The sequence below is a fragment of the Rhinolophus sinicus genome, chromosome 6 (genome assembly GCF_057876585.1).
Source record: "Rhinolophus sinicus isolate RSI-liver-muscle chromosome 6, RSI-T2T, whole genome shotgun sequence".
Classification (NCBI taxonomy): Eukaryota; Metazoa; Chordata; class Mammalia; order Chiroptera; family Rhinolophidae; genus Rhinolophus; species Rhinolophus sinicus.
Window position 1 is genome coordinate 20,681,412 of NC_142506.1, and position 16,456 is coordinate 20,697,867.

General features: G+C 34.2%; 1 protein-coding gene across 5 annotated transcripts in view; it reads left to right on the top strand.

The window, feature by feature from the left end:
* The window catches only part of CSMD3 (CUB and Sushi multiple domains 3), a 1,092,836-nt gene that overhangs the window by 768,733 nt on the left and 307,647 nt on the right, over positions 1–16,456 (top strand). For all 5 annotated transcript variants that reach the window (XM_088798979.1, XM_088798980.1, XM_088798981.1 and 2 more), the window contains one exon: positions 540–696. In XM_088798979.1, the coding sequence (XP_088655105.1) occupies positions 540–696 (157 nt within the window). The remainder of the gene's footprint in view (positions 1–539; positions 697–16,456) is intronic.

Sequence of the window (16,456 nt, forward strand, 5' to 3'; positions counted from 1 at the left end):
TATATTAAAATTCATTTCTGAAAGCATGTAGTACTCTGCTAACAATCTTTTAAAAATGTAAAAGAATGAGATAAGTTAGAGGACATGGATTAATTATAGAAATTGCAAAAGAAATAAGTACTGTATTTTATATTAACCATGATATTAGAAAAACAAGTGTTTGGTCCCCTTGAGCAAGTTGCAGAAAAACAATCCACCAAACAACCTTGGAAACCAATCTTTCGTAGCTATTCTCAATTTTGAATCGCCTGCCATAAACAAAGCACTGCTTTTATAATAAGAGAAAAAGTTATATAAAATAAGTTTGAGTATTACTTAGATTCTGCTGACCTTGGAATTTAACAATTAGACATGTGGAATGTAACCCTTAACCTGGTATTTGTAAGAATTAACCTGTATGCATAATTGTCCTTGGGAAACATGTAGTAAACTGATTTAGGAAGAATATAATAATTTCCTCTTTTTCGTAGATATAAATACATCATCTGAATTGGTTATTACTGGCACATTTACAATTTAATTATCAATGTATTTTACAGATTTATGATGGAAAAGATAAAACGACTCATCTATTAGGTGCTTTTACTGGTGCAGCTATGCGAGGACTGACACTTAGTAGTACTTCAAATCAGCTCTGGCTAGAATTTAATTCTGATTCTGAAGGGACAGATGAAGGCTTTCAACTTGTCTATACTAGTAAGTATTTTGGAAGAATAAATATGTCAAACACTGATGCTAAGTATTTATTAAATAATTGCAGTACACCAAGTGAATTAAAACCAACATTTGATCAATTTGTGGTTTGCAACTCCCTTCTACATATCTAATTTTCTTTGACCCAAACAACTCCATAAATTAGAGGTATTCTATTGTCATTTTACATTTGCAACAACTAAGGTTTAGAAAGGTTAAATTATTTGTGGCTGTGAGCTTATTCATTTATGTATTTTTAAAACGGCAGTATTCTCCCCATCCAATATTTAAATACAGTTGAACTTTTTAATAGATGGAAATCCAATGTTTGAGCTCCAACCTGTAGTTGCAAAACACACACAATACATATGTAATAGTTATAATTGGTCAGCCATTGATGATAAATGTATGGTTTCAAGTTATTTTACATTAAAGAGTAGCCAAGCGTTTATTTTGTCCGCATTTGTGTTGATTTGCCTTATTAAAAATAAATTCATACTAACCTATTTTATTATACCTATCAGCTGTTCTGACGATTACACATGTAGAATTTCAAAGACTGAGAACCATAGATAAATGAGTTACATCAATCGTTATATGAATTAAATGAATTTATTTTACCAATGACATAATATAAGATACAGAGTAATTACATCAATAAACAATAAATTGTATCCAAATGATATACTTATTGAGTTTCTACTCTGTATGAAACACTGTACTAAGAAAGTAAAGCACATGTAAATTTGAGGCTGTTACTGGCTGTGCATTTAATAAATTTACAATCTATCAGATCTTAGAAGTTTAAAATACTCATTTAATGTAGCAACATAAATTAAGTATCAACATTCAGAAAACTTTACTGTTAGAATATTCGAAAAAAATCTAAAGACCCCTATACATTATTTTCAATAAGTCAGAAGAATGGAAAGTATTACAGAAATTGGAAAATTGAAAATGTTACAGCATTAAAGCTAATACATGGGATCCTTAAGGGCATTGAAATCAACTTATCATTTGTAAAAATATTCTTTCTTGATGATATGAGAAGTAGGAGACAGGAGAGTATAATGACTCTCAGTGCATAATGCTGAGAGATTATTCTTACTCCCTGTTTATTTCAAGGCTTTTTCTACCTGTTTTTGAACTATTACATCATTAGGTTTAAGGAAACATAAATTAACAAAATGAATGTCGAATACCGATTTTTCGGTTCTCAGTGTTGTGCACAATGTGATTTCTTCTAAGTCCTTCCAAAGACAAATGAAAATCTAAGCAAATTGTGTGACAGATTTTATTGTGTGATGGACTAAAACTAATGGTGTTGAAGATTACTGCTCAAATATAATTGATGTGATCTGCTCAGAAGGGCAAATATTTTTAAATCTGCTTTCCTCTTCTCGTTTCCCTGATTTCTAACAGATTGCTGACATTTTTTTCAAGTCATGGCTCAATGTTTACATAATGGTCTTTCTTTTTTTATGCATCAGTTTGCATTTATCCTAGTCTAAAATGTTAGTGGGTTTCATAGAAGAAATCTAGATTTGCTTTTCTGATATTTGAATTTTATGCATTTCAGATCATTAATGTAAAGTTACTGGGCATTGTAGGACAAACCTAGGTTTTAAATTGTATGGGGCTCTCAGGAGTCTGGAATGAGGAAAATCATTGCCTTTATTGACATTGGCATGCACTGTTGGATGTCAAAAAAGGAGAAACCATAAAAAGCAAATAATTGAAGTCACCCTTCTTTTTTAATGATTCTAGTTGTTCATTATTGAATGCATGTTTTTAGGAAGATGGGAAGCTATAAATTTGGGAAGAAAGTATAAGCAATTATTTTTTTAAAGGGCAGATGTATACCTATAAATGCTTTTCAGTCTCAGAACTGAAACTAACATATTTCAGTCAGACCTGGTCCTAAAATATTTGTAGCCTGCTTGCAAGGTGTCCCTAGATACTACCAGGTAAGTAAATGCTCATGGGGACAGAGCCAGGAGTGCAGTTTCTAGGCTCTTGGCCTTACGTGGAAAGGTGCTGGCTTGGGTAGTAAATGGCTACCAACTGTGATTGGATGGCCATCAGCTGTGGCTATTTGGCTGTCAGCTGTAACCAGTAAGCCATTGGCCACTAATATAACTGCTGTGGCTCCACTAGCAGCGGATGGTGGCTGAGCTAACAAGCTGGGATTGCAGTTAGCAAGTGAGGTTGGTCGACAAAGAAGCAGACAGTGGGTTGCGGATCCTGTGGCTCCTGTTTCCTGTGTCTCTAGCCCAGTCGCCAGTGAGAATATAGTGGTATGACTCCCCTATCTAGGGCTCCTGGGTGTTCCTGTTTGGCCTCACCATGTCCTGTGTTCTTGTGGGTGGAGCAGGAGCTGAGACCATGCATGACAATGCTCCTATGATTTTTCCAAACCAACAGCGGTGTTCTGAGCCCCTCTGTTGGGGTGGGGGCGGGGGATGGGGGCTGAAAGTGGTAACATGTCTGTTGTTAATTGTATTTGTTTCCAAGTCTTACTATTGATTTTTACAATGGCAACCTTTCTACTACTGCAATTACCTGAATAGTTAACCACAGATTTCCTAGCTTTGAAATCAGCTTACTCTTATCCTACAAACACATTTTGGTTTCCAGCTATAGCACTGGTGCCCAGGCTGCTTTCTCCCATCTCCAGTAGGTGTTTCCCGACTGACACTTACTCTGATTTCTTCAGCCAATGTTAGCCTACTTTTAAACATTTATATCTAAAACTAATATAACAGTTATCCCACTGTATTATGGCTATACACTTTTGCAAACATATTCTGCATAGTTCTTCAAGTGGGTCGTCTCCCTTCATAATGCCTGTAGTCAGTTTTATTTCAATTGCATCATTTTACGTATTCTTAGTATATTAACATGTAGTCTTAATACTGAGTTTATAAAATGCCTTTGTGGCATACAAGAAGATTCTATTAAGCCACATATTTTAAATAGTCACAGAATTCTTTTCTTTCTAATTTATTTATTTTATTTTTAGTAACATTTTAACTTCGTTTTATATTTACTGAAATTTTATACACTTATTTTCACATTCAATATTATTTTATATTAATTTCAGGTATACAGCATAGTGGTCAGACATTTATATAATTTAAGAAGTGATCACCTGACTAGTCCAGTACCCACCTGGCACTATGCATGGTTATTACCATATTATTGACTATATTCTTTGTGCTGTACTTTATATCCCCATTTGTATTTTGTAACTACCAATTTGTACTTCTTAATCCCTTCAACTTTTTGCTCCTGCTTCCCAACCCACCTCCCATTTATCACTCTGTTAAGTCTAGTACCCATCTGACAGCACACATAGTTATTACAATATTATTGACTATATTCCCTATGCTATACCCTACATTCCCCATGACTACTGTATAACAACCAATTTGTAATTCTTAACTCCTTCCCCCTTTTCACTCATCACCAAAACCCTTCCCATCTGGTAACTATCAAAATGTTCTCTATATCTATCAGTCTGTTTCTATTTTGTTTGTTTATTTGTCTTGTTCTTCAGATTCCACATATATGTGAATCAACATTGCATCTGTCTTTCTCTGTCTGACATACTCCACTCAGCACAATATCCTCTAGGTCCATCCATGCACAGCAAATGGCAAGAATCCATTTCTATCCATGGCCAAGCAATACTCCCTTGTATACATGGACCACCTCCTCTTTATCCATCCTTCCATCAGCAGACACTCAGGCTGCCTCCACATCTTAGTGATTGTAAACAATGCTGCAATGAACATACAGATGCATAAGTCTCCTCCAAGTACAGTTTTGGGTTTCTTTGGAGAAATACATAGAAGTGAGATTACTGGGGTCTCTTGTTATAATCTTTGTTTTAGTCTATTTTGTCTGGTGTAAGTATTGCTACCTCAGCTGTTTTTGTTTGTTTTCATTTTCATGAAATATACTTTTCCTGTCTCTTTAATTTTAGTCTGTGTGTGACTTTTGATTTGAAGTGAGTCTCTTGTAGGCAGCAGACGCATACATAAGGGTCTTGTTTTCTTATCCATTCAGCCACCCCATCTTTTGATTGGAACATTTAGTCCGTTTACATTTAAAGTAATTGTTTATTGATATGTAGTTATTGTCATTTTATTATTCATATGTTTGATTTTTTTTTTCTTTTTTGTCTTAAAAAAAATCATCTAAGATTCCTTGTAATACTGGTTTGGTGGTGATGAACTTCTTAAGCTTTTTCTTGTCTGGGAAGCTCTTTGTCTGTACTTCAATTCTAAATGATAGCTTTGGTTGGTAGAGTAATGTTGGCTGTAGGTCCTTGCTTTTCATCACTTAGAATAGTTCATGCCAATCCCTTCTGGCCTGCAAAGTTTCTGGTGAGAAATCAGATGACAGTCTTATAGGAGTTCCCTTGTAGGTAACCAACTGCTTTTAAGATTCTCTCTTTGTCTTTAACCTTTGGCATTTTAGTTATGATGCGTCTTGTTGTGGGCTTCTTTGGGTTCATCTTGTTTGAGACTCTGCTCTTCTTGGGTTTGTATATCTATTTCCTTCACCATGTTAGGGGATTTTTCGATCATTATTTCTTCAAATAGATTTTTAATTCCTTCCTCTCTTCTCTGTCTAGTACCCCTATGATGCTAATGTTGGTACCTTTGATGTTGTTCCAGAGGCCCTTTAATCTAATCTTCTTTTTTTTTGGGGGGGGGGGGCTTTTTTTTTTTTTGCTTCTGTCTGTTTTCTGCCACCTTATCTTGTAAATTGCTGATTTGATCCCCTGTTTCATTTAATCTATTGTTGAGTCCCTCTAATGTATTCTTCATTTCAGTTATTGTATCCTTTATTCCTGACTGGTTCTTTTTGATATTTTCTATATCCATTTTTACATTTCCTATCTCTTTGTTGAAGTTCTCTCTGAATCATCGAACATCCTTATAACCAGTGTTTGGAAATCTGTATCTGGTAGATTGCTTGTCTCCATTTTGTTTAGTTCTTTTTCTAGATATTTCGTTTGTTCTTTTATTTGGACATGTTTTTGTGTCTCCCCATTGTGGCTGCCTCCATGTGTTTGTTTCTATGTTATGTAGGGCTGCTATGCATCCTTATCTTAGTAGAGAGGCCTCATGTAGTAGGATTTCTGTGGGAACCAGTGGTGCAGTCTCCCTTGTCACTAGACACAGATGCTCTAGGTATGTGCCTTATGTGGGTTGTGTGTGCCATCCTGTGTTTGATCCTTGGTTGCTATTTGCAAGTCAATGGAAAAGATTGACCCTCAGGCTGATTAGTTGTGAGAACTGGCTGTGACTATAGTGGAGGAGCTATGGTGTAAGGGCTAACCCTACAGAGCAGGGTTTGCTTTAACAGGGCTCTGGCGTCTGCCCAGTCTGCCCTTTGTGTTTGTCATTTTGAAAGCAGCCTGGTGATGCTCCAGCTCGGGCTGAATCTGGTCACCAAGCAGGTCACCAAGCCCCAGGACCTCCTAGGAGGGAACCTACTGCAGGCCAAGTTTAGCCTAAGCCTCTTCCCTGCCCAGGGCTACCTCATATGAGCCAAAAAACAATCTGCAGATGGCTGCCACCCACACAGAACTAAAGGTGCCTCAAGAGGCCAATCTGCAATCTGAGGCCAGCTGTCACTCATGCCAGGGTTAGGGCTTCTCAGCCAGAGGTACAGGATACACCAAAGCCAGATGCTGCTTGTTTGGGTTTTTTGAAACTTTGAGAGATATTAGGAAAGTCCACAGCATGAGCTAAGACAGGTTCTGCTGAAAAACCCCTGGAAGCAGCTTGGGTGTGCCAGAACATTGGATGTGGTAGGGTCTTGTAGTCACCAGGGCGGGGCAGAGGAAAGGTGATAGCTAGTTTAATGGGGACTCAAATATGATGTCTGCTTGCATCTGCATGCAGGGATGGGGAGGGTGCAACAAAGAAACAATTGCTTCTGCCAGCTATTCCTTCAGGAAGAAAGCTGCCTCTTTAGCCCTCACCCTGAATATAGACAATTCAGTTCCTCCCCATATATCCTGGTGCCTTTCAAGCTGCTCCCTCAGTGCTGTAACTCAGATCAAGTGAGTCCATTAGCAAGTAGAGCTGTACATGGGCCCCTTAGGAGGAGTGCCCTCCATCTCACTCAGCCACAAGCTCCACTGGTTTTCACAACCAGAAATTATAGGGACTGCTCTCCCCAGCACTGGAACCCTGGGAGGAAGAGGGGCTGGAACCTCTCACTCCTCAGGGAGTGACTTCCACAGCAGAGATTCCCTCCCGAAAATAAATGGTCACACACAGGTGTGTGACTAGCCCATTCTACATCTCTGACTCTCCTACTAGTCTTGAGGTGACTTCTTCTGTATGTCTATATTTGTAGGGCTTATGTTCAGCTAGTGTTCAGGCGATTCTCAATGATGGTTGTTCTGTATAGTTGTAATTGATGTGGTCTGAGAGGTGGTGAGCACAGTGTTTACCTACTCTGCCATCTTGACTGGAAATATCACAAACTTCTGAGAAGCAGCAAGTCATGTCCTAACATGAGACAATTTGCTAAGGGGTTAAAATATGGGAAAAAAGTGGAAAATGTCGTGTTTTTGTGTTTGAAATTCTGTGTATTCCTAAGTCCAACTCCATCCCTGCCATCCTGTAGTATGTTCCCATATGATTATTTCAGCTTTGTTTCTGAAACATCTGACTGAGAGAACCCTGGGTGATGCAGAAGAGTTCCCAGGATTCACTTCGAGAGAATTAGAGACAGGAGAGAGGACATTTGGCTAAGGCAGATCAGGTAAGGTTTCATGAATTAGGTAGTATTAAAGGTAGTGTTGGTAGGTCACAGAAATGAATGGTGGGGAGTATTCCAAGGAAAGAGAATAGCATGAAGAAAGGGATAGAGATTAGAAAAAAACATAGGAAGCAGTTTTCAAGCAAATAATACAATTCAAATTAATCCCATTTACCTAGCTTCTCATAATTTTAGTCTTAGCAAAAACAGGCTTTTTATGACCATCTTTATCTAATGACATTTACTACCTATCTTTCTATTATTCAATTTGTGGACTTAATAACACTTGCTATTGTCTTGTTATTTTCAGTTTTAGGCAGGCAGAATCTCATTTAGCTGAGATAAAAATGAAGAAATATTTTAGAACAGGACTTTAAGGTGGATTTTATTTCAACTGTCTTGTTTGTTCATTTGTTATATAGTCACGAAGTATAACAAATGTACTAGTGGAAACAGTGGCTGTATGCTGCTTTTGTTCTCAAGTAAGGAAAAGCCTAACCATGTCTTAAACCAGAATGTATTTTTCTCATATAAGGGAAAGGAAGAGAAAGAAGGTGGGTAGTTCTTGATTCAACTGTTCAGCCTACTCCGTAAGTGCCCTGACCCTTTCTTTCTGCTGTAGTATCTCTAGAGTGTTCACTTTCTGTCCTCATGTTTGTGTGACAGGGCTACAAGATGAATACTTTAACCCTGGGCACATTTAAGGTAGAGAGAAAATAGGAACAGGTGGTACCATCCAGATAGGTTCCCTTTATCAGGAATGCAAAAATCCTCTGTCAGTCGTCTCTTATCTCTCTTTGTCTAAAACTGGGCTGTGTGTTATGCTTAAATTTTCCAGCAAGGCATATTGGAAAATAAAATACTTGGTAGATTAAATAATTGGTTTAGTATTAGATCATCATGAAGTACTGTCTAATATAATTGTATTACTACTGGGAACAAAATCAGTTTTTTTGTTTTGTTTTGGTTGAGGTAGAAAAAAAGAAGAGCTATTGAAATGACAACTTACAGTGTCTAGTACAAAATATAGCTATAACAGATATTCTAAAAAATAATAAGTTCAAAAATATTGTATTAATATATGCCTCCATGATTAATGATGTCATGGAATCAAGAGAGCCTTTTGTGCTTAGAAAGCAAAGCACTTGTATTACTCATTATTAATAATTTTAGCTCTACCATATATACTAAGAAGACAGTGAGACTCTCTCACTTTCCTCCAACAATAAATAAGTTTATATATATATATATATATATATATATATGGTATGAAAATGCTACACCATACTTGAGAGAAGAGAATGTCACATTCCTTTATTTTTCTACAGCACATTAAATGTCTTCAGTCTTTGTCCTTTAGTCGTCAAGAATAATCTTTTTTAATCTTCTGTGGAGATATTCTTTTTTCTTCCAAATAAGTTTCTCAGTCAACTCTAGTTTGATTAGACAATTGAGGTGTGGACAGCTCTGCAGGTTGAATATAAAACCTTTGTGACACTTGGCCAGACCTTGACTGCATTAGGGTATCCCACTGCTTTTCCATCCCTCCAGCCTCTCAGAATTAATTACTTCCCTGAGTCAGATCACTCTTTCATTCTTATAAAAAATAATGGCTATCAGTTATTCTTGCCCTTGAGAAATCTGAAACTCACCCAAATAAAGATCTAGATGAAGCATATTTCCAGGTGCTTTATATACCACAGATTAGTTGTTAATTTCCCTGTGACCCATAAAGGCATAGTTATCTTTCCTAGAGGGTATAAGGGGGTAAAGTGAGAAAAAAATTACCATTTCTTCTTCTAAAGTTAGAGGAAGATCTTTTTTTTTTTTTTTTTTCTTTTTGTTTGATTAGTTTCAGGTGTACAAAACAATGTAATAGTCAAATATTTATCATTTATATCCCTCACACAGTGATAAACCCCGTCCCCTGTTGTCTACTACCCCTCTGACATCGCACACAGCCATTACATTTCCACTACCTCTATTACTAATGCTGTACTCCACTTCTTGTAACTATATATGCGTAGTTACAAGTAGTAACTATATGCGTATATAGTTACAAGAAGTGGAGTACAGCATTAAGTTGTAGAAACTTCATTTCTATTTGGTGACTTATCTTCCCTTTTACTCCACTACTGGAACTAATTTATTGTTGAAATTATTGTTTGGGTCATAGGTTTAATTTTTTTCTTTTCCCACTGGAATGTTTTATGCTCTGGGGATAAAGAAAACAGTGAATGAGACAAAGTTTCTGCCCACATGTAGCTAACTTTTTAGTGGGACTAGTCAGAAAATAAAAATATGAACACAAGATAAGAGAACTGCATTTAAAATTAACTTGTAATAGTGCAATGGGATAGATAGTACAGAAGGTGGGGCTACTATAGCTAGTTTGCTCAGGATCTCTGTTTCAGAGGAAGTGTCACCTGAGTTGATACCTGAATTATATGAAGGGGCAACCACATTCAGATCGGGGGTAGAGGTTTCTAGGCAGATATGTCAACAAGTACAAAGACCTAAGAAAGCCCTGAACGTGAGTTACGTGTGCCTGGAGCGGGATGACCAAGAATAAGACAAAATGAGAGGTCAAGTTGGAAGTGAAGCAGGGGAGAGGTGGACTATATATAGTAAGGGGCTTGGCTTTTATTTAAAAGGAACACAGAGACTTTCAACATATAATATTAAAAAGGAATTTAAAGTCATAGTAACTGCCATCTATTATCTACTGGGTACACGATATAACCCTGTGAGGGAGGTACTATTATACCCAGTGAAAAGAAGGAAAAACTAACCACAAAAAGTCACGTTACTTGTCCAAAGTCACATGGCTAATAAGTGAAGTTATGGAAATGGAACTGAGAAGTTCTGCTTCAAGAATACATTTTCTTAATTATCAATATTACCTCCAACCTGTTTTAGATTTTTGTAAATTTAAGATTCCATGAATTAATATATTTTCTTATTGTTCATCTAATTGCAAAAAAATAATAAATTTTAAAATGTTAAGTTTTTAATGCAATTCTTCCCAAAGTAACTTTTGTCATTTTATGCTTGACAATCTGAATTCTTTCTTTTTGGCCAGAATCATTATAGTATAATGACTTACGCCTGAAATATTTTATCGTGTTCGTCTATTCTTTAAGCTCTGTTTCTTAAAGATACATTTCACTGCAGATTATTTTAGCTCTTCATTTGTACTTACCCCACTTTCATCCCATAGAAAATGATTGGGTATTTTAAACAACCATCTTTTTCGATGGATTTTGATGGATTATGTGGGCTCAGATGTCCTCTTGTTATCAATTCTGCACATTTAGTTTACTAAAATGCCTAATGGAGACATGTCTGTTATTTCAAAGGAAAAGTTCAGATATAGTTGTACTCTATTAGCCTTCCTTTTTTTTTGTTTTGGTTTTGGTTTGGTTTGGGTTTTGGTTTTGGTTTGCTTGAAGTTGTTCAATAACCCACACAGAATATGACCATTTCAAATTTTACATTCAAATTAAAAATGGGCATAAGGTAAATTGTGATGAATTCTTTTATATACTAACTTTATAAATGTATAAAAAAATACTCTACATAAATTATTTAATTTACAGTATGTTGTTGGCAATGTTAACCATGAAAAATAATCAAAAGACCTATTAAATCTAACTTTATTCTTAGTATATAAATCATTTCATACAAGTACAAGTAGACAATAATTAAGTTACAAGGGAGCAACAAAGTTACTCCATGCATTTCTATATCCTCTAAACCACTTAAAACATGTATATTTGGCATTTATTTTATTATTTAAATTTTGAGATTAACCAAGCAATAAAGGCAGTAATGATTAATGCTGCATTATATAGTATAAGGTATTCTAGCTAAAATATTTAGAGTAATTTCTTGATTATCTGTCATTTACATCAACAATATTTGACATAATTTCTTCTTACTAAAATAACAGGAGTCATTTTGATTTTTACAAACTTCACATCCCAAAATCTTTGTAAATTTTGAACTTAGTATCTAAAGACCTATAAATTTACTCTTTATATAAAATTAATTTCTGACAAGTTGAAGACTTAAACATGGGATGAAAACTTTAAAAATGTTTAGAAAAAAGCCTAGAATAGCTAAGGTGGAGAAAGAGTTCTAAAACAACATCCACAAGCAAAAACCTGTCCATCGTCAGTAGTATTTCTGTCCTTCCAAGCACTTTCTGAAGTGTGGAGACAAAAAAACCTAGCAATTGCATAACTCATATTCTTGCCAGCAAAGATCTCTGCTTAGAATCTGCCAATTAAATGCAGTCCTGTGAGAGCTCACAGGTGAGATCAATGAGGAAGCCATTATTTTCCACCAGCATCTTCAGGCCGGAGTGTGGTGCTGGCAGGTGGTTGTTTGCAGCAACATCTTCCCTGAACTGGGTTTAGTGAAAGCCAGCGGTGGTCTTCTGACCTTTACGTCCTCTGCATTTCTTGTATTTTCCCTCTAATTGTTTTATATTGCATCTTAGCAACTCAAAATATCTGTGGCTTCTGTTTTCCTGACTAAGCCTCAGTCGTTTTAACTTCTCTATAACAAATCACACCATAAAAAAGTAAAAAGATGAGACATTTATGAAGGAGATTTCATATATATATATATATATATATATATATATATATATATATATATCCTTTCTATCTATCTATCTATCTATCTATCTATCTATCTATCTATCTATATATCTCCTTCTTAAATGTGTATATATATATATATATCTTTATATATATATATATATATATATATATATATATATATATATGCTTTCCATAGAATGTATGTTATTCTGTTATATATATATATATATATATATATATATATACATATATTTACTATATATTATTTCTCTCTCTCTCTCTCTCTCTCTCTCTCTATATATATATATATATATATATATATATATATACAGAATAACATACATTCTACATAGAAAGGAATGCTACAAATCAATAAGAAAATTGTAGTAAAAGAAAATTTCACAGTAGGGGGACCTCCTGTGTCCAAAAAGCAAACAAGAAAAATGCTTAATAGAAATTCAGAAATCAAAATTAAACCCCCAAATAATATACAATTGCATATTCATAAAATTGGTAAAAATTAAAAAGATGTTGAATACCAAATGCTAATGATAATTTGAAGAACTTGAAATTCTTACCTTTGGGAAATATAACGTATTAATGTCACCTTGGAGAGTAATTTGGCGCTATCTAGTAATATTCCATTCCTAGATATATCTAGAGTGCACCATTTATACATTTTGGCCAAATACTAAATGGCTGATGGGGGGGGTGGGAATCAGTCAAAGCTAAATCTCACCATTCCTGAGTAATGTACAAATGTAGGATGTACAAGACACAAACTAGCACATTTTTGTCAGAACTTGATACATAGGATTTAGAACACATGCAATTAAAAAAAATATATATAGATAGATAGATATAGATATAGATATAGATATAGATATATTTACCTTACCTCCTCTCCCTCCAGGTGGAATGCATAGCAATCATTTCTACAATCTTTTTGTTTGGTTGTTTAAATTCTTAACTTCTATTGGCTCAAAACTGTAAAGATTGTCTTCTTAAAACATTCTTCTAAAGTTTCATAGTCTCAAAGTGATGTTTGTTTGATATAATTTGTTAGTAAGAAGTGTGTATCTTTTTGTATTAGTTTGATTAGTGAGAAAAAGGAATGTGTAATTGTTCTCAACACATTCTTCTTTTTATCCCCATTATATTGTTTATTATGTCTCAGTCTTAGAGGATTAGCATAGCTGTTGTGTATGGTCATGGATTACTTCCTGCTTTTGAATTTTAATGTGGCAAGGTTGACATTCTGTGTTATATACATCCTCATTTACATGTAAAGATTTCTAAAATAAGACTTTGCCTTGTAAGATGAATGGCCTAAATGGAATTTAATAACCTAACCCAATAATAAATATAATTCTTAGATTATTCTGCTAAATATTATGAATTAAATCCATCAAAGGATTCTGTATGGATTAAAATTATGACAGAATAATCTAATCTTGTCTCCTTGAAATGGGTGAAGTTGTTGAAAAGGTACAAACTTCTAGTTATAAAATGAATAAGTCCTGGGGATGTAATGTACAGCATAATGACTATAGTTAACCTGTATTGTCTATATGAAAGTTGCTAAGAGAGATCTTAAAAGTTCTTGTCATAAGAAAAATGATTGTAACTATGGTGATGGATGTTAGCTACTTATTGTGGTGATCATTTCACAAACTGTATATACAAATATTGAATCATTATGTTCTACATCTGAAAATAATATAATGTTATAGGTCAATTATATCTCAACTAAAAATGAAAAAAAAAATGCTTTTGGTTTCAAAAGGATATGTTTCTCTAATATATTTAGCTAGTATATTTTCTCAATTTCCTTATTAACAATCTATTTCCTTTCTTGTTAGCAATTTGAAACTTCTTTCCTTTGATACATAAAATTAACATACCTGCATTCATTATTAAGTACTCTAAAATTTAACTTGAACAATAATAAACATATTTACATTTTACCTGAATTTCAAAAAATAAAGCACATAAGGACCTTCTTTTAAGTTACATAAAAAATGATACCTAATATTCAAAAAGTGAATTTTCAGGTATCACTTATATTTCTAAGTCACCTGCCTATTGTAGTATCTATCAGTACTGCTTTGCTGACCAGATATGACATTACCTTATGTGAATACATAGTTGTTGTATATAAACAAATTAAACATAAATTTTGTTAAGGTAGGGCTTCAACTGTTTATCTTTCAATAGGTTAAGGCAGAAGTTAAATACCAGATTAGCAAATTTTGATTGAATCTTAAGGACAGAAGGAATGTTGAATTCCTACATGATCCATGCTGTATAGAAACACTTGCACATGCATAAAAGGATACATAGAAGTACAGCCTTTTTTTTATCAGTGAGTAATTGGAAATGTGATAAATGCTCATCATCTGGAGAATAAATTAAACATTTTGGAGTGTGGCTCCAATGGAATACCACAGAGTAGTTAAAATGAATAAAATATGTGTGTGTGTGTGTGTGTGTGTGTGTGTGTGTGTGTGTGGTGTGTGTGTGTGTGTGTGTTTTGTGTGTGTATATAAATATAAAGGGAAAAACACGATGCTGGGCAATAAATAAATCCTCACAATATTTTTTTATAATTTATAAACTGTATAAATACTTGCAAAACATATATTTTTGAAGACATACAGATATGTGGTAAAAATGTAAAATATGAGTGAGAATGACATACTAACTCAGAATATTTGCTAACTCTCAGTAGGGAAAAGACCAGAACGATATTGAGGAAGGATCAAAAGGAACTTTAACTTGTTTTGTAATATGTATTTCTTAATAATAATGTAAATATGAATCAATTAATATGAATAGTAACCTGAAAACTAATCTGAATTAAAATTAATATTAATATGAAGCAACTAGGATATTAAAATGTCATAGAGCAAAATGGTAAAGTTATGTTGTACTTTGTACTCCTTTGTAGATTTCAAACTATAGCTTATAACTAAATTGGAAATCCTTAAAGAAATATATGGTGGCTGGAAAAGAATTAGATCTTGGTGTAAGTTATCCAAAAATCACAAAGATTTGAGTAATGGGGCTATTCATTAGTTTTGTGCTCTAGAAATGTCCATTTCATCAGAGTATCAAATTTCACAAGGAATGGTGAATATAGTATATGTGATTTGTTTGTAGTTCTTTATTGTCAATTTCAAGTATTTGAGCTTTTCAATGAAAAGCCTGGCAGCTGAGTGTTTCCATAAAGATAAGACAGTTCTGAATATTTATGAATAAGCAACAATAAGTCCACCAAATTGAACTAAATTGTGTTGTGCTTTGTAGTTTATATACTATTGTCCATGTGCATTTTCATCTACAATGCAAAGTATTATAAATTATCTTAATTTACAAAGAATATCTCCATGTTACCTAATCACCAGCAATTGCCAACCACATTTACAGAACATTCAAATTAAGGAAGGATGAATTTGGTAATAAACCTCGAAAAGAAGTCTTGATTTCCATTTTTATTTTGATTAATGACATATGGTAAAACTCAAGTGGCTGCATCTTGAATGATTAAGTGCATATTTTGTCTGGTAGAAAGAAGGCAAACTTGTAATTTTTGAGCAGGGACACTTTAAAAGTAGTATTAAGTATGCAGAGCCATGCAAAGTGATGTGTCCTGAAAATTTTAAGTTACAATTTCTGCTGTTTCTGCTTCTTTTTTTTTAAAGACTGACTGACTTGCTTGATCATGTGTCCTTATATCCTTATATCTTGTTGTGTGTGTGTGTGTTTGTGTGTGTGTGTGTCTGTGTGTGTGTGTGTGACTATTTGACTGAACATCTAACCCTTTGTATGGCTCGGCCTCCAAAACTCTTTGTTTTCTCTTTATTTTAACATGTTTTCGCCCAAATGGAGCTATCACCAATTGATCCACACAGGAAATTCCTGAAGATTTTTTTTTTTCAATTGTCTCATATATTTCAGTTTCTCATCAGTGTTATTTATTTTGTTTTTTTTTTAGTTGTCTCCTAGAGATAATTGCCTCTAAGAATCCACATTCATTTATGAACATTATTTAACATCTGCTATGTGCCAGGATTTGTGCTAGAGGGGAAAATAATGAAATCATTCTAGTCTGTAGGAAAACAAAGAAAAACAGCAAATGATTGTAAATTAATTAAAATGTGAAGACTAATTCTATGGGTGAATGGAGGAGGGAATGATTAAGATCCCATAGAAGAGACTAGGGAGTAATCCGTATGTTCTCTGGGAGTTAACGTACTCCTCGACATACAGAATGAGTGTGTAAACTCAGTACTTTGAGCTTACAAGTTCTGGTGACTTTATGTATGTTTGGGTACTACAGAAAGTCAATGATGTCAATTAGT